The 19,831-nt window shown below is 39.6% G+C and overlaps 1 protein-coding gene across 1 annotated transcript; it reads right to left on the reverse strand.

The window, feature by feature from the left end:
• Nucleotides 1-408: 408 nt before the first annotated feature.
• Nucleotides 409-18,974, reverse strand: Flz (transmembrane serine protease filzig). The gene is made up of 8 exons (XM_070672375.1): nucleotides 17,523-18,974; nucleotides 11,118-11,205; nucleotides 3,818-6,126; nucleotides 2,818-3,259; nucleotides 2,352-2,541; nucleotides 1,768-2,033; nucleotides 1,380-1,534; nucleotides 409-857 (listed from the first exon to the last, which is right to left on the reverse strand). Exons 1-8 carry the CDS (start codon nucleotides 17,532-17,534, stop codon nucleotides 696-698), a joined length of 3,624 nt encoding a protein of 1,207 aa, XP_070528476.1. The 5' UTR covers nucleotides 17,535-18,974; the 3' UTR covers nucleotides 409-695.
• Between the last annotated feature and the right edge of the window lie 857 nt (nucleotides 18,975-19,831).

The following is a 19,831-nucleotide window of genomic DNA, read 5'->3' on the forward strand; positions in this document are numbered from 1 at the left end:
AAGTTTTGATAAAAAAAGTCAATTTTAATAAAAGTTTGCTATATAAAGATCGTGAATTATTTGTATTTTTATTGTTTGTGAAAGAATGTATGGGAAATGGTATAGGAATTTTTATTTAGAAAAGAATGATTTTAATTCTCGACGAATATTTTTAAGACTACTCTGCGAATACGTATACATATGCATAAAGATGAGTTTAAACATTGATACGCATAAATGCAACATCGGGCACTGGTCGTGCGCCGAGAAGCAGTGTTCTACCGCAGAAGTTCCGTAGAATTCTATTTCGAAATTTAAATAATTTGAGACTCGAGTTGATGCACTTGCCTCTTCATCCTTTTTCTTCTCTTTCTCTCTCTATTTCTCTCTCTTTTAGTCTCTCTCGTTCTTCGCTTTTAGAGTGAAATTTGCTCGGTATAAGCTGCTGCTTATGCAAGTATTATTTCCGTTGCGCTGATGGAAAACATAGAATAACGGAAGAGAAACGGGGCGTCTCGTTGTTATTCAGAAATCGATATAGTCCTCCAACATTCAAAGTACGGTTACATCTGCGATTGTGTTACTTAATTGCGTTTCGTACGCTATATCTCGAGGAGAAATAAATTAGGCTTCCTTTGTACATTTATACAGAATGGCATCCGGTGCCGTTCGCGTAATTACGCGAGAACGTGAGATGACGCTCGTGGCCCAGCTTCTCAGACTCCGGTGATGCTGTGTAGCCAGGGTTTGAAATAACTTGTCCTCATGTACACACCCGGTAGATACGGGGCCGCACATTTAATACCATGAGAAACGGTCCCGACTAGGAACCATCTGCCGTCTGCTCGGTCCATTACTAGCGGGCCACCACTATCACCCTGAGGAAAAATCATTAACCGGTGTCTGTAATTGTTTGTATAACACTTATTTTTGATACAACGTTATGACATGTAGAATATTTATTACAACGTCGTTAGCAAAGTTAAAGGGGCAAAGGTTAATTGTCAAAATGTCGAAAATTTTTTAACGGCATAATTAAAACGCGTAAAATAAAAAAAAAAAAAAAAAAAAAAAAGAAATATACATGTATATCAAGAATGGTGATGTAAATATTACACCTGTGATTGATAGAGCAATTGCATTACTTAGCGCAAGATTAAAGTCTTTATAAAGAGCGATAATAAATATGTTAGATATATCTTTCCGGACTGAAAAATAAACCGAGCAGTAGGAAAATGAGTAGATTATAAATGATAGTACTGATAATATATTGAAGTTTTGCACGTGCATTTGGTAAAGTAATCGTATTATTCGCCGTAAGACAAGGATCAAACAGGCTAATAGCTGAGACATTTAATAAAGCTAATGGAATACAACGAAAAGTAAACTCATTCGCTTACCTCGCAAGAGTCCTTCTGTCCATTAGCATATCCAGCACAGAGGAAGCTGTCCAAAATCAATTTCGACTGTTTAGCGGTTTGAAACATCTCCTGGCAAACCGAGTTCTCCATTATAGGCACTTGTACCTCTTGCAACACCGACGGCACGCCACCATCTATCGAACGTTATAATATTGTTAGTGAAAATTTAACGGCGAAACAGCGTGCCAAAAGAAAGTCACGATAGAATAAAATTCGGGGGCGTAAAAAGACTATACGAGAGTCATCGTGAAAGTTACTTTGCTCTTGTCATGATAACCTGTTCTATTTCATACTTTCTAATCTGGTGAATTATGTGCACCAGGGAGCTTATAATTTATAAACTGGGTGAACGAAAATCGATACGTACTGTATTTAAGTCGGCCCCAGCCGGTGACTGTTGCCATTCGGCCGGTGAAGTCGACGCCGTCATCCGGCATACAAATCGGTACGATGTGCTCGTCGAACTGTACCGGTGATTCTAGCTCCAGAAGCGCCAGGTCATTCTCGAATGTCGCCGGATCGTAGCCGCGGTTCACGATTACGCGGCGAACGTTTTTCGTTATGCTACGTTTCGGCTCCAATTCCCCCGAAATGTCGAATTCACCGAACACCGCGACCAAGGAAGCTAGAAAGCTGCGAACAGGAGAAAAACGCGATATTTGCACTTTCTCAGTTGACATTAATTTATATAAAGTATTTTTATTTAACTCACGAATGCTCAAGAACTAAGAAATTAAAGTCACGAGTTTGAACGTTAAATATTAATTTTGTTGTATTCTTCTCGTCGTAAAATAATACAATAGGAATTAAAAATTGTCGCTTTATACAAAAATAAAAGAGAGGAGAAAGAGAGATTTGCACAGTTAATTAAATAGCGGTATAAATTACTATAAATACGTTATTTCGAATTTATTACCAATTTTTGAAAGCTTGAAAATGTATGTAACTTACCCTGGTTGACAATGGGCTGCTGTTATCACATACTTATCAGTGATAAGTACGCCTCCGCATTTATTCTTCGTGAACAGGCCGAGCCAGGTCGCCTCGCGAATCAAAACCTGCCATGGCCATTCTCCGAACTGCGCGCCTTTTCCGCCAACTATTTTTCCTGATCTCGAGACCAATGGTCTCACGCCGCATTCTGTTATCGCAATAAGTATTATGGTGACCGTAATAACAAGCGTGACGATTGCAATTAATATATATTTTTATAAAGTATTTGAAGTAAAGTTTTATATAGATATATAGATATATATGTATTATATAGATTTTATATAGATATATAGATATGTATATATAAGGTTTATGAAAAAGTAGAAAAAAAGACATGATTCCGATTTAGATAGATTCGGATCTTTTATTTGTAAAAGTTTTTACAAATAAATAAAAACTGCGAACTTGTCGACTGCTCACTTACGAGTCCGAAAGTTTGGCTCAGCATCCGTTTCTGCAACGCTGCTTGCAGTCGTGTTCGGACTCGGTTCTTCCGGCGTGATTGCTTGCGTGCTGCTAGGCGACGTAGTCGGAGGTTTCCTGGTCGGTTTCGGACGTTTCGTTGTTACCGGGGGCCTTTTCGTCGTGGCGTTCTGCGATGTGCTTGGCTTAGGTCTCGAAGTCGCTTTCGTCGGTTTCTCGGACGTCGACGTTGGTTTCTGAGTGGTACGAGTAGGTCTCTTCGTGGTAGCGGACGGCCTTTTCGTCGTCGCCACCGACGACGACGACGACGGCCTAGTTGCTGGTTTTCGCGTAGGTCTTCTTGTCGTAGTGTTCTCACTCGTTGGTCTTCTCGTTACGGTAGACGTTGTTGAAGTTTCTACAGTGCCATTTCGAGACCCATTGTAGACCATTTCTTGTAAATTCTAAAGAAATATAAAAAATTGAACAAAAAAAAATAAGTTACACGGACTTTAATGCATGTTAAAAATAAAATATTTTTCTTGAGTTGTCGTTTCTCTTATTACTCGAGTAAAAATAGCGCATAAAATACATATAATTTTTAAAATTTATTGTAAACCATTTCTTGTAAATTTTACAGAAATGTAAAAAATTGAACAAAAAAAAAAAAAAAAAGTAAGTTACACGAACTTTAATGCACGTTGAAAATAAAATATTTTTCTTGAATTGTCGCTTCTCTTATTACTCGAGCAAAAATAGCGCATAAAATACGTATAATTTTTAAAAACGAGAGAGAGAGAGAGAGAGAGAGAACGAAGAATTTAGAAGTACTAAACTTTTAACGTTCTAGTTATTAAAGTATAAAAGTAATACAACGTTAATGTAAACTATGTTCATCCATTCGTGATTCTCAAAGTGCTGAAAGTAAAACTATGTTTATGTAAAACTCGAAGCAATCTGAAACTTCGTTAAAGAGCACGGAGCGTAAAACGGTTGCTGGTAAAAACAAATTATCTTATTACCTCAAAGGTACCCTGCAGCGACTCGACGAGTTTGTTAACGAAAGCGTCTACTTTGTTCGTCAGCACGTCGTCCTCGACGAACGTGGGTGTCGGAATATCGTGCTCGCTGATTAATTCGATATCCGGATATCCGGTGTTATTATATGTTTCGACGATTGTTGGCTTTTCTTGCTGTGAGATTGGTTTGGAAATATTAAGATTTGGATTGCGCACTGGCGGGAAATTAATGAGGTCGTCTGGCGCCGCAGTTTCATCCTCGCAAGGCGCAGCTGTGGTAGCTTTGTTCACAGTATCTTTAAATATAACGTTATTAACCGGCTTTAGATTATTGTTAGACCAATTTGCGCCAGACGTCGACGGTTTTAGATTAAACGTAGGCTTGCTTGACCACGATGAGACCGTGGTCCATATTACAGGCTTCTTCGTGCTCGGGCGAACTTTCGTATTCGCGGTTTCCGTCGCGATCGATTCGGTGCTAACGTCGACTGTTGGCTTCGCGCTAGTACCGTCCTTTAGGTTAACGCTTATATAGCTAGTGGAGACCACGTTGTTGTTGGCTACGTTGGAAATGACGGTGCTGATATTGTGAGTTATGGTAGTAGACACGCTTGGTTTCTTGGTGATCAGCGTGATAGGTCTAACGGGAGTGGTTTTAATCAAAATTGGAGCAGGCTTGGTCGTGCCCGAAGGCTTCCTCGTGATAGGTTTCTGAGTAGTTTGCGTAGTAAAGCTCGTACCAAGCGGTCCGAGGACTATCACCGTCGGCGCCGGCGGGTTCGTCGTAGGTCGGTTGTTGATGAAGCTGCTACTCGAAGCGCCGGAGTAGGTTTGCGTGGCAGGTCGTGAGCCGTATGGGCCGCTCGACGTCGGATAATGCGACGCGTAAGTCGTCTTAGTGGGTACGAGCTCGTAATTGTAGTACGCCGAAGAAGGTTTAGGCTGCAGAGAACCAGGTTTGTAAAAACTGTACGGAAAAGTCGAGGATACGGGCGTTGTGGGTTGATAACTCGAAGAACTGACTTTAATGTGATGAGTCGGCTTCGAGGTTTCGTCGATACTCACCCAAGCTTGAATCGGCGAGGAATTGGGAACCGGAAGAGTCACTGATACGTCCGAAATCGGCGTGGTATCGTTCAAAATAGAGATTATATGATTAATGGCAATTTCTTCTTTGTCGAGAACGTCATCTTTTTTCTTGTTACCCGATGGCGAGTCGTATATAATAGTCTGTACTTTCACCAAGTCATCTTTGCTGGAGGAAGTCATTGGCGTGGTAGTTTCAATATTTATTGAATCCGTTGCCATTTTTGTAGATATTTTTTTTTCAATAGTATTCGTCTTCTCGAACGTCCACGGAGTGCTAGGTAGATCGCTCGTAAGCTTTTGCACGTTTGTGTATAGTTGTGTTACCACGGGCATATTTGTTACCATGGACGTCGACTCCACAGCGGAAGACGCTGGTTTCTCCGAAAATTTAATCCACGTACTTTCATTTTGCGTCATTTTATCAATTGGCATTTCGGTGGCGGATGGTCGGAAAATCTCGTCTGGATTATTCGCTTCTTCGAGCACGGTGCCATTCTCGTTCAATAATATCGTCTCTGGATCACTATGATTATTTTGGCTTATTCCATGCGAGAACAGCGCCGGAAGCTGGTCGACTGGGTCCGCTATTTGCAAGACTTGATCGGAATTTAATAACGTAGCGATTGGATTTATCGGATCATGATGATCTTGAATATCGTTATTAGAATCTGAATGCGTCAATAATCCTGGCAATCGCAAGTCATCGATAATGTTCTGTTGACCCAGAAGCACCGGAAAATCTTGAGTCAAGTGACTTACATCCGCCTGCACAGGCAACTGCGTTTTTTCGGCGTTGTTTGCCGTATCGGGTGACAATTCCTCATTCGAACTCGCAATTTTCGTATATATCGTTTCGCCGCCGCTCGGGACAATTGGTTTGTTAATCTTCGTGGTTTCGCCGGTCGGCGACACCGACATACCAACCGGCGTACCATCTGGATTCAGTAGAATAGGTATGTCGGGTACGTGGTCGATCTGATGCAAATTGAGAAGCTCTTCGGTTCTGGGCGGATCGCTGCTACCGTTCGTCGAGTTCTTCGGCGGTAATTGGCAGCACGCACCGAAGAGGAAGCCATCCATGCAGGCGCCGACGACCTCGCCGTTACGCCGTGTGCATTCGTAATTAAACATACATATCGCCGGTTCGCTCGACTTGATACGCGACGGTAACGACGGCCGGCACGCCTTCGGCACTATCGTGTAGCCGCCAAACAGCTTTCTGTCTGAAAGATAATTAGTGAAAGATCAATTTTTAAAATTCTTCTTTGTTTATCAGAGTTAGTTTGAAATTTAGGCAGAGATAAAATTAAATACCGGATATAAAAAGTAGCTTACATAATTTTTTTTTTTTTATAAATAATTTAATTTATTTTACGTGTATTTATATACATGATGTTAGAGAATTTCTAAGAGCGGTAGAAAAGGATAATTTTTATACAATAAATTATTATTGCAGTACGTTGCGAAGAAGAAGTACTAAAAGTTTGCTCCGTTTGGTATTTGGGTTGTAGAAGAGTATCGTGTTCACGTGTCTCAGCTTGAGACCCTGCTCCAAATTTCGGTTCACCTTTGAAGAGAAATCGAACATCGGATCGAAGATTTATTGCTTGCGATATGCAACCCGTAGTCGAGATGTTCAATAACCGTTTTCGCATCGGCCAAAAATATATGAACGTCGTTTATCTTGCAACGTTTTCGTTTTAGCCGTCGATGTTGCAATAAAATGATCGAAGCGAGAAGAGTATAAATAGACATCGCGTGAACATTGATTCGTTTAAGAAAGGAGAACGAAAGGAAGGTTATTTCTTTAAAAAAAAAAAAAAAAATAAAGAAACAAAGCCCGCGGCTTTTTTGCTGTTAATTTTCATGATATAGATTTAACGATAATATTTTTCTTCTTCCTCGTTTTATTTCTCTCGCGCACGCGAGAGAAAATATGAATCAGCATCAATATTGAGTTAATATCGGGATCTGCGGCGAGAAAACGTCAGTTACGAGATGCACGCCTGTTTGCGCGTGTGTTGTACTTGCATATACGCGGTTACCTTTTCCGGTTATGCTTAGCTGACCAAAGCATAGACGAGCAAGCATGTAGGCTCCGTCGCACGTGCCTTCTACACGCTTGCACACTGCCGATATGTGATGACCTACTCCGCGATCCGTCCGCGATGCTCGTCTGGATACTCGCGGCCGGCGTTCCAGATTTTTGCTATGCGCGGACTCTCGCGTCCTGCAGATCCACCTTATATTTATCAGTCTCGGTATGCTGCATTTGCTCGCTGTTTTCAAATAGCACGTACCCAAAGAACACAAACACCTAAAAGAACTAGCCATAGAGCCGCTTGAAAGACGTGCTACATTTCTCGAATATCTCCTGGGTCTTTTCTATGAATTTCTCTCAGATTCTTTTTTTTTTATTTTTTTTGTTTTTTTTTACGTATGGAAAATATATAAAATACATATCAATGCAATACATACAGGAAGTAATGAAAATGCGCGAATTAAATACTTGGGCAACAAGCCCCCTGATGAGAAAGTTTAATTTCTTAATTGGAAACTTGAAAAATTAAAATTATCTTTTCTTTTTTCTTCTATACTAATTACAAGACGCGCGTTTTTCGCGCGTCATTTCCCTTTGCTTCTTTCACGTTAAAGAAAACGGTCTTACATTTCATAATTTTCAGCAATATATACTGAAAGGCACTTTAAAAGCTTCTTGTTAATGTATTTTCTTTTTAATGTAATTCATATATATATTTGAACATTAATTAAAGCTATCGATTTACGCGAATTAGTTTCCACGATCATTAATCTTTATACGTACCATACGTACGAAGGGAAAATTTTGCGTTAAGTACGCATAATTATCTGTAGTGATTTTAATTCGTTGCGTATTTAATCTATAACCCTTTTTTAATACATTGATTACTTCTCATTCAACCAAATAAGCTTTCGAAGACATTGTTTAACCAAAATTTTTTTTTTCTGTTTAGACAAAAGCCCAGATAAGCCAGCAGAGTCTTCGTCGCCGATATTAGTGAAGAAATAAGTCGCATATTGTCGCGCGTAAGATTTTAACAAGTCATTAGCCCGCGTGCGATTGTAGATTATTATCTGTGGTTTTCGCGAGTTTCTTGTGCGCCGAAGAAAAATCCGATCCAGAGGACTGATTCTGAGAGGAGGAGCAGGCTCAGGAAGGGCATCATACATCGGCGGAGCAACTGTTAGGTAAGGATTAATTTTCCTTTAATTTTATTGTTTTATTAACAGATAATTTTATCTTTTTTTTTATATAAAAAAATAATTAGTTATTAGAGACTCTAATTAATCTTTTTTTATTTTTATGTTACAGTCACCTGCTGCGTCGTCAACTCCGCTGTTGCGCATCGATTGGTAAGTCGCATGTATTTTTTTATAATGCGTTTTGCGGAAGAGTGGAAAGTTAGTTGGAAAAAAAAAAATATTAATGATTAAAATTAAAAAAATACTAAAAAAATACTTAAAATTAATATAAACCTGAGCTGACACTTTCACGATACGGAGTAAAATTAATTAGCATTACGAATAAACGGGAACAATGGGTGGGAAAAAAAACGATGGGCGGGAAAATCAATTGGATTTAACACAGCTATTTTTTATAATTGGATGCCGAGACTTTGCCACGAAAATATGTTCTTGCGCTAAATATGCATTTTTTTTTTTTGCGACATCGGTTGCGATTGCAGGTCCAACTTTCTTTTCTATGCGACGCGGAAAAGAGAAGGCAATTTGCAATTTAGATTAGCCGTGAGATTGTGCGCACAATGTCGTCAAATAGAGGTTGACTACGTGATTCGCAAAAGCGTGATGTCCATTCTGAAGCACGTAAAGCGTGTCAGTTAGTGGACAATGCGTGATCTTTATGGGAGCATAGAGCTGCTCGATTAATCATCGCGAGACGTGTGACGTAACAGCGAGCAAGTTAAGCACCCGTTATTGATGTTATATATAATGGAAGTTCACTTAAATCAGGAGAGTTACGTTAGATATGCACGACATCCGAAAGCTTCGCAGCGGGCTTTCTGAATTATGCACGTGAATTAAATCGAGCGCATCGCGTTGCCGTACAAGTATTCTCCAAGATCCACATTGTTCCGTGAATTTATTCAGATTATGCCGCGCGTAAAGTAAAGATGGAATATTATCGTAGTCAGCAGTTTATTGATCTCAATCAATAACCGGATCTCAAGCAAAACGAATACCTTAGAAAATACGTACGTATTAAAGTGTTAAACGAGTATCGGTAATAAAGATGATGATGCACAATTTCCGGTGAGGTCTATAGTCTTCGATTTATTCTACTTCAGCATATCATAACTATAAAGTTGAGGACAAAATACACGTTGGAGACAAATAGAAGTAATAATTAACCCGTTAAAATTATAAAAGTTTAGTCCCCGCATGTATTTTCCACGGGTGTTTTTGCGTTGAAATTAAACCACGCGCGTTTTAAAACACATCAGATAAATTAGAATAATTATATCTCGTGCAGTTATCAAATAATAATTTGAAAAACTTTAATTTTAATTATCTCATTAAATTCGTTGTTTTTATAATTAACGCTTGAAATTCACAAAAGTTTATATAGTACATACAATATACGTATAGACGCTTAAAAAAAAAACAAGAAAAAAGAAAAGCAAGCGTTTGGTCTCACATAAATTGATATGATGAAAATACAACTAAGAGGAATTTCGCGCGCTGCGGGAAATGTCATCATAAATTGTTATGGAGCTGTAAATGTCGCCGCGAATGTCGCACGAGTCACAAACTCTTGACACAAATCAACACGCGAAAGTGGAGAAAGGTGAATTTCTGATATATAGGGCAAAGTCATCGCACGTACTTTAATGAGCATTAAAACGCAGTTGCACGTTTGATTTACACATTTATTCGTAAGAATAATTTCGCGTCGGGAGAGAGCGTCTTTCGACATTGAAAACTCACGTTCGACAGATGACATTCGAAAATTCGCCGTCAATAAAGAAGAGTGTCCTAGAATCGTCGCCTTTTCAATTACATTCGACAAGAAACTTAAAGTCAGTACTTTCTTGCAATGGTCTAGTACAGAGAATCATTGTTTTTAATTTCAATATGAAATATCGAACAGCGTTTAAATTATGAATTAATGTTAATTAAATTTACATTCAGTTATATTAATTTAAATGACATTATTGCGTATTAACAAAATTTATTTCTCAAATCGCTCGTTGTATATTATTGCGTTTAATAATTCGATATCGCTGTTGTTGAACTGTCCACGTTTTCAAAGTTCACTCTTCGTAAATATCGATTTATGTATAATTGTGTGAATATGGAATGTCGCTTGGACGTGCGTCGCTTGAAAGTCGTGTCTTTTAAATCGTTTATATATTTCGCGCAAACAAGTTTAGGGGAATATCTCTCTTACGGCTTTCGAGAGAACGCGCGGAGCTCTAAGTAGAATATGTCGATATTTGCCGTGCCAAAAATTCGTAAAAACGCGACGCGTTAAAACGTGAAACACTGACGCGCGGCTTTTCTCCGGCGACCCTTGACCTTCCTCTCACGCTCGCCGGAAGGGACCGAAAGCGGCGCGGCGTACGTGAGACATCGATATTCGCGCAGCTCGGCAGAAAATCGAATTTCACCTCGTCTGTACGCTCAACGCGCGACCGGAATAAATGGCATATAGCGAAAAGCTTCCTTCTCGACTCCACCTCTCCGTTGTTGATTTTGCTCAAAGAAAGATGGAAAGTAGAATTTGGTGTCAGTAATGACCGCCGACTTTAACGTATCATTTTGTATACGAGCTGCAGACACTGGCATGCATGTTAATGAGCGTGCACATGTGCGAGAACAATTTGTAAAAGTAGAAATCTGAGTTTGCCGCGTTTCCGTGTTACTCGCATATTCATTATCTTTTAACGTAGTAAAAAGAAAAAAAAAAAAATTTTTTTATCCCGCGGACAAAGATACGTTAGAAAAATTATGTAAGTTATGTAAATTACTTTAGTTTGGACGTTAGGCAAGTTTAAATTTAATCATCTAAATATATATTTATATGTGTATAGAGAATAGAGAAGAGGGGATAGATGTCTTAATAATATTCATCTCACAAGAGAATGTTGAAATGTATTTAGCTGTACTTGACAAAATGAGTACACGAAATGCGAATGATGTTTGCTGTAATTACCTTCATTTCGAAGCGTCCAGGAATGCGAGAAGACGCATGTTAGAGTAAGGAAGATGAACGGCAGACAGATACCTTTCTCAGCAACCATCTGTAACGACAAAATATTTTAAGAAAATATCCTTATTACAAGAAGGCATATACTTTTATCTTACAAGGTTTAAATGAATTTTATAAAAAGATAAAGCATAGTTAAAATTAAACAATTCTTATTCAACTTAAAGATAGATCTGCTTTAAGCTTGACGTTAATTTATTTATAAAAGCGGCCCTTGGCACTAACTCAACGACAGTCTTAAAGTACCCTTCAATTTTAAACCCGACTTCGAGACGTAAAATATGACATAAAAGATACGCGCTTATATTCATGAGAAAAACCGGATGTAAAAGTTAGTATTTTCTTTGCATACACAAACTTACTTCTTCATCCTATCCATTAAACGTATATTATGTTTTCGCTAAAAACTTTCATAATGAATTCAACTGCGAAATAATTGAGAGAGCGTTCGCATTAGTGTTTTACTTATTTTTTTTTTTTTTTTTTTAGAAGATATTTATTTAATCGATTTTCTCTTCATAAGTATTAGACATTACGTACCGCGCGCTCCGTAGTTAGCGGAGCTAAGTGCACGTATGGCCGAGCACTTGTATTAAATTTGAAAAGAAATGTATTACAGGCGAAAAAAATGATTATCGGATTTATATATATCGATACATATATTTGTTTCTCGTAACGGTACCTACGGGAATATCAGCCTCTCGTGTACTGGAAAAGTTGGGAATCGTAAGCTGATTCTCATTGCATAAATTATTAAATTAACTTTATTTCATGGAATATTGATATTATAGGTACTAATACTTTGCAGCAACGTATTAGATATTATTTATTATTCAAAATTAATTTAACCGCTTATAGTAATCTATTTCCGAAACTTAAATAGCCCAGTAGTTTAAATAATAATGAAATACAGATAACGTAGATAATTATCATTTATATGGATATTGATATTGATATTCAAATTGGATATTGATTGCGATATTAAAGCCGAAAATAATGAAGCGTGCAATATTACTTCGAATGGAATTGTAAATTAAAATACTGTGAAATTTAATTACAACGAATATATTGAGGAACAAGTATACGCATGTCACACATTTATCTTCGAATATGATTCGTGTTTTATTGAAAAATACTTGAGAGATAAAATATCGTTTATTGCTCGGTTTGCGCGGCGTGTCATTTTAAATTATAGTTATTGATTCACAAGTAGGTGAATCTAATGGTATAATGTAATGCTTACAATGGATGAGTGTACAAAGGGTTAGCCAATATTTCATAAACATGGATCAATGCTCCTTCCACATCGCGTAGGTGTACGCTCGCGCACAAAAAAAAAAAAAAAAGTACAAGTAGTATATCGTAACCGTGAGTAGCTCTATTAATAATTTTTGCAAGACATAAAAGGTCAAAAAAGAATTCACATCCTTACGATTTATAAAAATATGAGTTCGTAGCTAATTTAATCTAAGAGCGGGAGGGATAAAAATAGAATTAATCAGCATTGGACCGGATAAAGGCGAATCGTACCGTTGAAATTTTTAACAAAACAGGCATATCCTTAATCCTCGCTCTCGCTAAGTTCATGTATAAAGATCTCTCCAAGTTTGACAAGACGGTGTGTACATTCGCAATTTTTCACACGCGAGTCGTCGAAATGTATGAGCGGCAAACATCTTGGACCTATGTATTTCTTTCTCCTTGAAGAGGTTCACGCTCACAAGCGAGTACGAACGCGCCCGTGTGCGGGACGACGGGGGGCTGCATGCGTGTATCCGCGAAATCCCGTTACAGTCAGTCACACAGGCTCGATGTACGATAGCCGTGGACGAGGTGGAGGAACGGGAACGAGGTATCGGAAGAACCTGAAGGTAAAGTTGCCAGAGATCTTCGGTAAAGAGGCCTTGATGACCGAGACGAGGAGAAGAACGAGATGATGAGGAGCAAGGATACGAGAACGCGCGAGCCGTTGGTCGCTTTAACGCAGGTTCGCCAAGACACTGGTGACCCAGTTACCAATTCCTCGACATTCTGTCCCATACCCGTTGCTTGTTAACCCATTACGAAGCTCACGGTACAACGGATTATCATCACAATATCTGATTATGCCGCGAAAATGTACGGTGCCTGGGGATTTTAAGATTCTGCGATATCATTTTTAGAAATCTCGTCAACGTCTTTTAAATAAATTTTACGCGTTTATTTCGTAAAGTTTATAAACGACATTCGATAGATCGAGAAGACACGGAGGCAAATTAATTTTTATGCTGGACGAAAATAAAATTGTGACAACGGGGGATAGCTACGAATTATAGCGATTGCCAAATGACGGTTTCGACATAAGCTGTATGATAATGATTTCGTCTACGTACGGCTCGTTCGTGCCGCTCTGATTTTTAATGCGATCCGTTAAAACGAACTGTTGTTCCACACAAGCGCGCGCGCGAGAGTCGGTATAACTATTAATACTCTCACCTGTTAACCTAAAAACTACGATACATCCGGTTGATTTATATGATGTCGATTAAACGTACCATGATTATGCTAATTTTATTAAATATTGAACAATTATGTTAATCATATTAAACGCGCCAGAGTTGTAATATTACGCGACTTTGCATTCGCATTTTAAATTGCGCTGCTTAATTTGCTTCTGTAAAATGCATATTAAAAAAAAAAATAATAATAATAAATAAGCATCCTGCTGTAAATTAGTCTAATTAATGCCGTTTTACGACCATCATTGTGTTAAACAAGTAAAAATTTGCAATAATAACCATGCACTTATTTTTATTTTTACACGCGCGCCTGGAACTTTTGCGGCGCAAAAATAATTTTCTAGAATGCAAGCACAGGTGATTAACATAATCCACGTAATTAGAAAATAATTAATTTGACTGTAATACTAAACGTGAGGTTAAATATACGCTTCATTATGCACGGTTACCTTGATTCAGGGTCGATTGAATCACGATAACATCGGTATATCGCGTAATAGGTGCACGCGTTATGCGGCTCATATCGTGAGAACGTTACATCGTACGTTACGCTGTTAACACACAAGTGCGATCCTTTCGTACGCCCTACGTACCGCCGAGAATACGCGGAAGTCACTTTCGTTGTGTTTCGTTTTCGCGCAACATTTTCCGGTCGTTGTCGGCGATTATACCAATCAGCTCGAGAATCCAACGCATTTACTCCCAATAGCTTCCTCAACTTCACTTTTAGCTTTACTTTTTTTTTTTTTTTTTTTTCTTTTTGTACCGCGTAAAGTACCGTCGAGGATACGTCATACCTGTGCGCAGACACGGGGCACATTTTTATTATTTATGTCAAATGTTTTTATATACGTATATATGTAAAATACACGTGTACGTGAAATTTACTCGTTGTCCACGTTCGCGCTTTCGTTGCCGCGCTTATTGATCGTCGACAGCGCGAAACCGCGACGCTGCATTTCCGCGAACGTTACTTTCTGGACTATCTGTTGCGGCGATCAATGGCGAACGAGTCCTCCCTCGACATGCTTTACTGCCGGCAGCGAAGGTGTACGGAGGAATTCTCCGCGGCGGTTCGGAAAAAATGCCGACGGGGAAAACACGGCGGGATATTCCGTGTTCGCCGCGAGAATCTCCGCGCTCGTCATCGCAGGAGAGGATCCTCTGGCCAGGCGCGAGTTAACAGAGTCGAAAATTCTTCCGCGTTCAACGGCCGTCCGTCAATGCCGTGGTGTCACGAATGCGCGCAAAGTGTTATGCATATGCACGCACGTAGATACGCACACGTACGAAACCTCGGAGAAAGCTTAGTTCGACGTGATTGGATCTTGATTATTGGATCTGGGTGACCCGATTGATTCGACGGGGGGGCTACCTTGTCCTCGACAACCTGTCGCGAAGATCCTCAACGGTGCTACTATTAACGATCGATCATTCGCGTGGGTGATTGATGATGCCGAAATGTCTATTAAAGCGTTAAAATTCACGACGGAGATCAACGACCCTTATTTCAAATTCAGCTCGTTACGACTTCGCTAATATGATTGAGGATCTTTATACCGTTAGAACTTTTTAACGTTGTATTGAAAGTAATTTTACAAATGGAGGAAGGTTCCTTTTTTTTTTTTTTTTCTTTTTCTCGCGGGCTGTAGAAAAATTTTCGCACGATGCAGCCTCGTTTCCGCGATTCGCTTTTCGCGGATAAGCACGATTCGAATTAATTCAACAGATCGGAACATCTTTGGCCTCCATTTTCTCTCCGCGAGTGCAGGCACGAGCGTCAATTATCAAGACGACGGTGATTAGCTAAATAATCTGAGAAAGTAGGGAACCCGTGCCATTCGAATGGAACACAGAAGTCCATGCGAAGTGACCGCGCGAAACTAGACCTAGGACGAAGATGCAGACGGCCGCCGCTTTCACTCGATCGTTTAAGACATTTCGAGCGCGATCGTTCGTGCAAAACCGATCGATTCCTTCTGTGCTCGTTTCAACACGGAAGACTTAATATCCGACCGTTCCGTATAGAACATCGAAAGTGATAGCCGGTATTGTACATTAACGTGCCAATGTCGACGGCACGAAAAGCCACGTAATCGTTTGCGGTTGGTTGTGTCCGCACGATTTTGTTGACAAAGGGATTTTTTTTTTTTCATTTAAGATTAGAAGAAAAGTCTGTTTTTGATCAAATTTTTATATACTTAAATTTTTACGTGCGTTTCGTGCATTTTTTTTTTAATCTGCAATTTCTTAAGCACGTTTTAACGGTTTTATACACAACGTTACTTTTTATGTGGGTTATGTTAGAACTTATTTTATTAAAATGTAAAATATTTTTTACGTAAGAATCGGCGAAAGATACATTCAAGTAGGATAATCTTAGCGTACGTATGTAAGTAGTAAAAAAATTTAATAGGTTAATTTGATTCTTTTTTTCTGCATGAAATTTGCATTGAGGAAGCGTTTGCGTATGAATTAACTTCGAAAAATGCCACGTGTTACAAATGTAAATTTTTTTTCGTCTCCGAATCAACCGGTAAGAAGCGTAGAAGCGTTAAATGCGCGAATGAGTCTAGATGATTGGAAAGACTGACAACGAACTGTCGAAGTCTCGACAACCGTTACGACCTGCCACCATACTTGACTTAGGCACGTATTGAATGTGTGTAAAACATGTGTGCGTCAGTAATAGGCATTGCCAAGGATTACGAGAAAATTTTATCCATTTAAGGAGTATCTTATCGAATACGTCGAAAAGCTCTTTAAAATTGAAGACATCTCACTCAATTTATTAATTTTACAAAACTGATTGGCTAAAAATTCTTTAGAGTCTGTCTTCTTAACCATTGCGTCGAATTCTTAAAAATATTCATCTTTAATCAGGAATAAAAAAAAAAGGGACAGAATATAATACGTGAACGAGTAAAACGTCGTCGTTTTTTTGCTCTGTTATTCCGACAGCTTGATAATTTTTATCGTGTATAACTGTGGTTACGCCACGCTCGAAATTCGCAAGTTTCACGCGTGACCATATTGCGGAGTGCACGCACGAAACTGGAAGCGTAAATCGCGCGATGCCGACTTCTCGTGACTCAGGTGAGCGCGTTTCACGGTTGGTGCGTCTTGCCGCGTGAACTCGTCTGCCGGCGAACGAGGGCAGGTCCGCACCGGCGTGCCAGGTCGCCGATAACCTGTTACTTGCGTCATCGATTTGTGTGCCGCTGCTCTTCCTGGCAACTTTCGGCGTCTAGCTCGGGCAGACGCGTCGCGTTGATGCGTGTACGATTAATGACGCGTGGACGAAGGATACGATAGGGAAAAGAACGCCACGGGACGAGATATTGAAATACCACGACGCAACGGGGCATACCAAACGATCATCCACTTTGTATATCGGAGTACATCGTTCTAACGTCGAGAACTCAGTTTTCTCCGCGGTCGAAGATAGCTAGTATCAAGAATGATTTTCGAAACTGGTTTGGAGGCTCCTCGCACTCGGTTCCCGGCATCGATATCGAATTTTATTATTTCGTGTTGAACTTTCTCTCATAAAATTAAATTTATCGCCTCCCGATATGACCGAATTTTTGTTTCTTACATCTATTATTTTAATCGTCTCGATTATTACTCGAACATTACTAACACCGTTAGTTAAAATTTTTACAAAATTAATTATGCGAAGTAAAATGCTCATCTTGCTAAATAAAAAAAATTCGTTAAAAGCTCTCGTGTCGAGTAATGCATCATTAAGATGGAGCAATTTCTCGAGCTGGCACACGAGGGAAATTATCTCGCGCTCGTTTCACCAGGCGCACCATCGATCAAACAACCCCTTAAGGGTCGAGCCACTTACCGTGCAGCGCATTAACCTTGGGTGCAACCGAGATGGCACGTTAAGCGCGTCTCATAACGTCGTTTTAATTCCGGTAGACGACAGGTCCGCTCTTCCGGTCTGCTTCCGCGCGTAAGAAAAAAACGAACGTGACCTTGCCCTTGTCGTGGTCGGATCGTCCTTTCCGCGTGGCTTTCTCGTCGGGAGATCACTGATCCCCTCTGCACTTCCTCACTGAACTTGCTCTTGTTTCGCAAGCTGGTTCGTCGGCATGAATCGCGCTCTACGTTCGCGGTTAGACCTCGAACCGGTGCACCGATCTCGCGTGTCTCGAGTATGTTATCGCGCGCGTTACTGGCACTCGATCGTCAGCCCGTAGGTGGCATCGGCGATACCTGGACTCGTTCTCGCGGGACTAGCTACCGAAACCGATCGCACTTGGAAATCCTGTCTGTGACTGTTACGCGTTCGCACCAATCTGTACCGCGCGATCGTCCATCCGGCTAGTAAACGGGATGGTACCTGTCTGGCCGTCGTACCTTGTGCCACGGCATGTGTTGCTGGAGTCGCATGGCTAAAGTCATAAGCGGCGCCTTCGACGAAGATCGGTGGTGGTGGCCGGTCCGATGGTGGAGGTCGTTTATGGTGGTGGCAACGCAACGTTCGACGGAAGCCCGATTCAGTGAAGAAGGGGGGGCCCGTTTCACGGAGGACAGAAGCCGTCAAACACGAGAGGGGGTCGACTAGACAAAGACCATCGGGGAGAAAGACAGAGAGAGGGAACCAGGAGAAACCAAAGTAGGTCAGTGGCCAGGTCGCGTGGAGAAGAACGGGGCCCAACGTGCAGGACGACGACATACTGTCCTACTCATCCACCGGCCGCTCTTGGCCGCTCCAGGTTCTGCCTGTCCATTCAGGAAACGCTTGCCGGCGATACCATCGTGAAAATGAGATGCGATTCTACTCGACACCTTCTCGCTACTCTTCCCGTGGAAGAGATGGAAATCTATGGAAAAGCGATAAGAATCACTCGATGACAACGTAGAGTCAGCTGATAATGTAGCCGCAAACTTTATGTGATTGATGAACCGCGCTATTCCGCGGTTAACACAGAAATTAACATTTTCTCTTCCATTTATGACTCTTAAAAAAGTATTACTTTATAATAAAGGAAAGTTAAATTATAAATAATTTAAACTGACATCGTTTTCGAAAACGTTAATAAATCTAATTTAAAAAAAAAAAAAAAAAAAAAATTACGTTATAACATTGGCGATTTGATGTCGTGCATGAAAATCTGTTCTTCAAGTAAGTACGGAAACAATTAAATAAGTTTCGTACCTTTGATGTTTTGTTCTATAGAAAGTACGTTTCCGACAGTAAAGATAAAATTGTTTCAACATTTGTTTCTATCTCTCGTAAAACGATAATCATTAAGACTACTTGCACAAAATGTACCAGACTTCCCGCGTCTTGTTTCGTCCAATTATATTTCGACGAAAATGATGGACGACAGTCTTTGCGACAAATAATCATTTATCTAGTAGATATTTCTGTAATAATGTCGATGTAAGGAATTTTACATATTTTAATCAGAAAGAGAGAACAATGGGACGTAATGCCTTTGAAAATGGTATGAAAGAGACGAATGAGTTTTCCTTATTACATTAAAAGAAAAAAATTGAACTACTTCGTCTTTGTCGTAACTTATAAGAATTAACAAGTTTTCCTTATTAAGGAGATATAGAGCGGAGAAGCCAGCCGTAATATAAACATAATTTTTCTGGCTTATTACAATGTCATTAGTAGTTTTAAAGAAGTAATTAATACATCGTAATAACATTTGTAATTCATATATTATTAAATAATTTTAAGAGAGGTCGTTTATGCTGCATAGAGAAAAATTCCTTTAAATGTAAATTTTATTTTTAAAAAATTAGTTTTAAGTACTCATAACAATTAATTATTCCGAACTTTATTGACCTCATTACGAAATTAAGAAAAAAGAAAAAAAAAAAAAAGAAAACGTTATTCCTGAATTGCTTAATTTGAATTTCTGACAGAAAAGTAATTTTTTGCCATGTCATGTCTAAAATTAATCTTAAAAACGTGCTAATTAATTTTCCGCCTGCTTGCAACCAACAGTTTAATATCTCCGCAATTTTTCTTTTTGCACGCTCACGATCTCATCAGCGGCTAATAATAAACATTCAATTTCCGGTGTCTGGGCGTCTTTGGTTTCTCTCGCCGAGTAAGTGTACCTACATTCAGATACAACAGGATAATTACAATAGTGTGCTGTAACGAGTTGTATCACGGGATAAATACAA

The sequence above is a fragment of the Cardiocondyla obscurior genome, linkage group LG25, assembly GCF_019399895.1.
Source record: "Cardiocondyla obscurior isolate alpha-2009 linkage group LG25, Cobs3.1, whole genome shotgun sequence".
Classification (NCBI taxonomy): domain Eukaryota; kingdom Metazoa; phylum Arthropoda; class Insecta; order Hymenoptera; family Formicidae; genus Cardiocondyla; species Cardiocondyla obscurior.

What these genes read in the sequence shown, in the direction of transcription:
- Flz (XM_070672375.1), bottom strand. An exon ending in CTGGGGCCGACTTAAATACA is followed by an intron (nt 1,535 to 1,767) that starts GTACGTATCGAT and finishes AACGTTCGATAG; the next exon opens with ATGGTGGCGTGCCGTCGGTG. An exon ending in GACAGAAGGACTCTTGCGAG is followed by an intron (nt 858 to 1,379) that starts GTAAGCGAATGA and finishes ATTTTTCCTCAG; the next exon opens with GGTGATAGTGGTGGCCCGCT.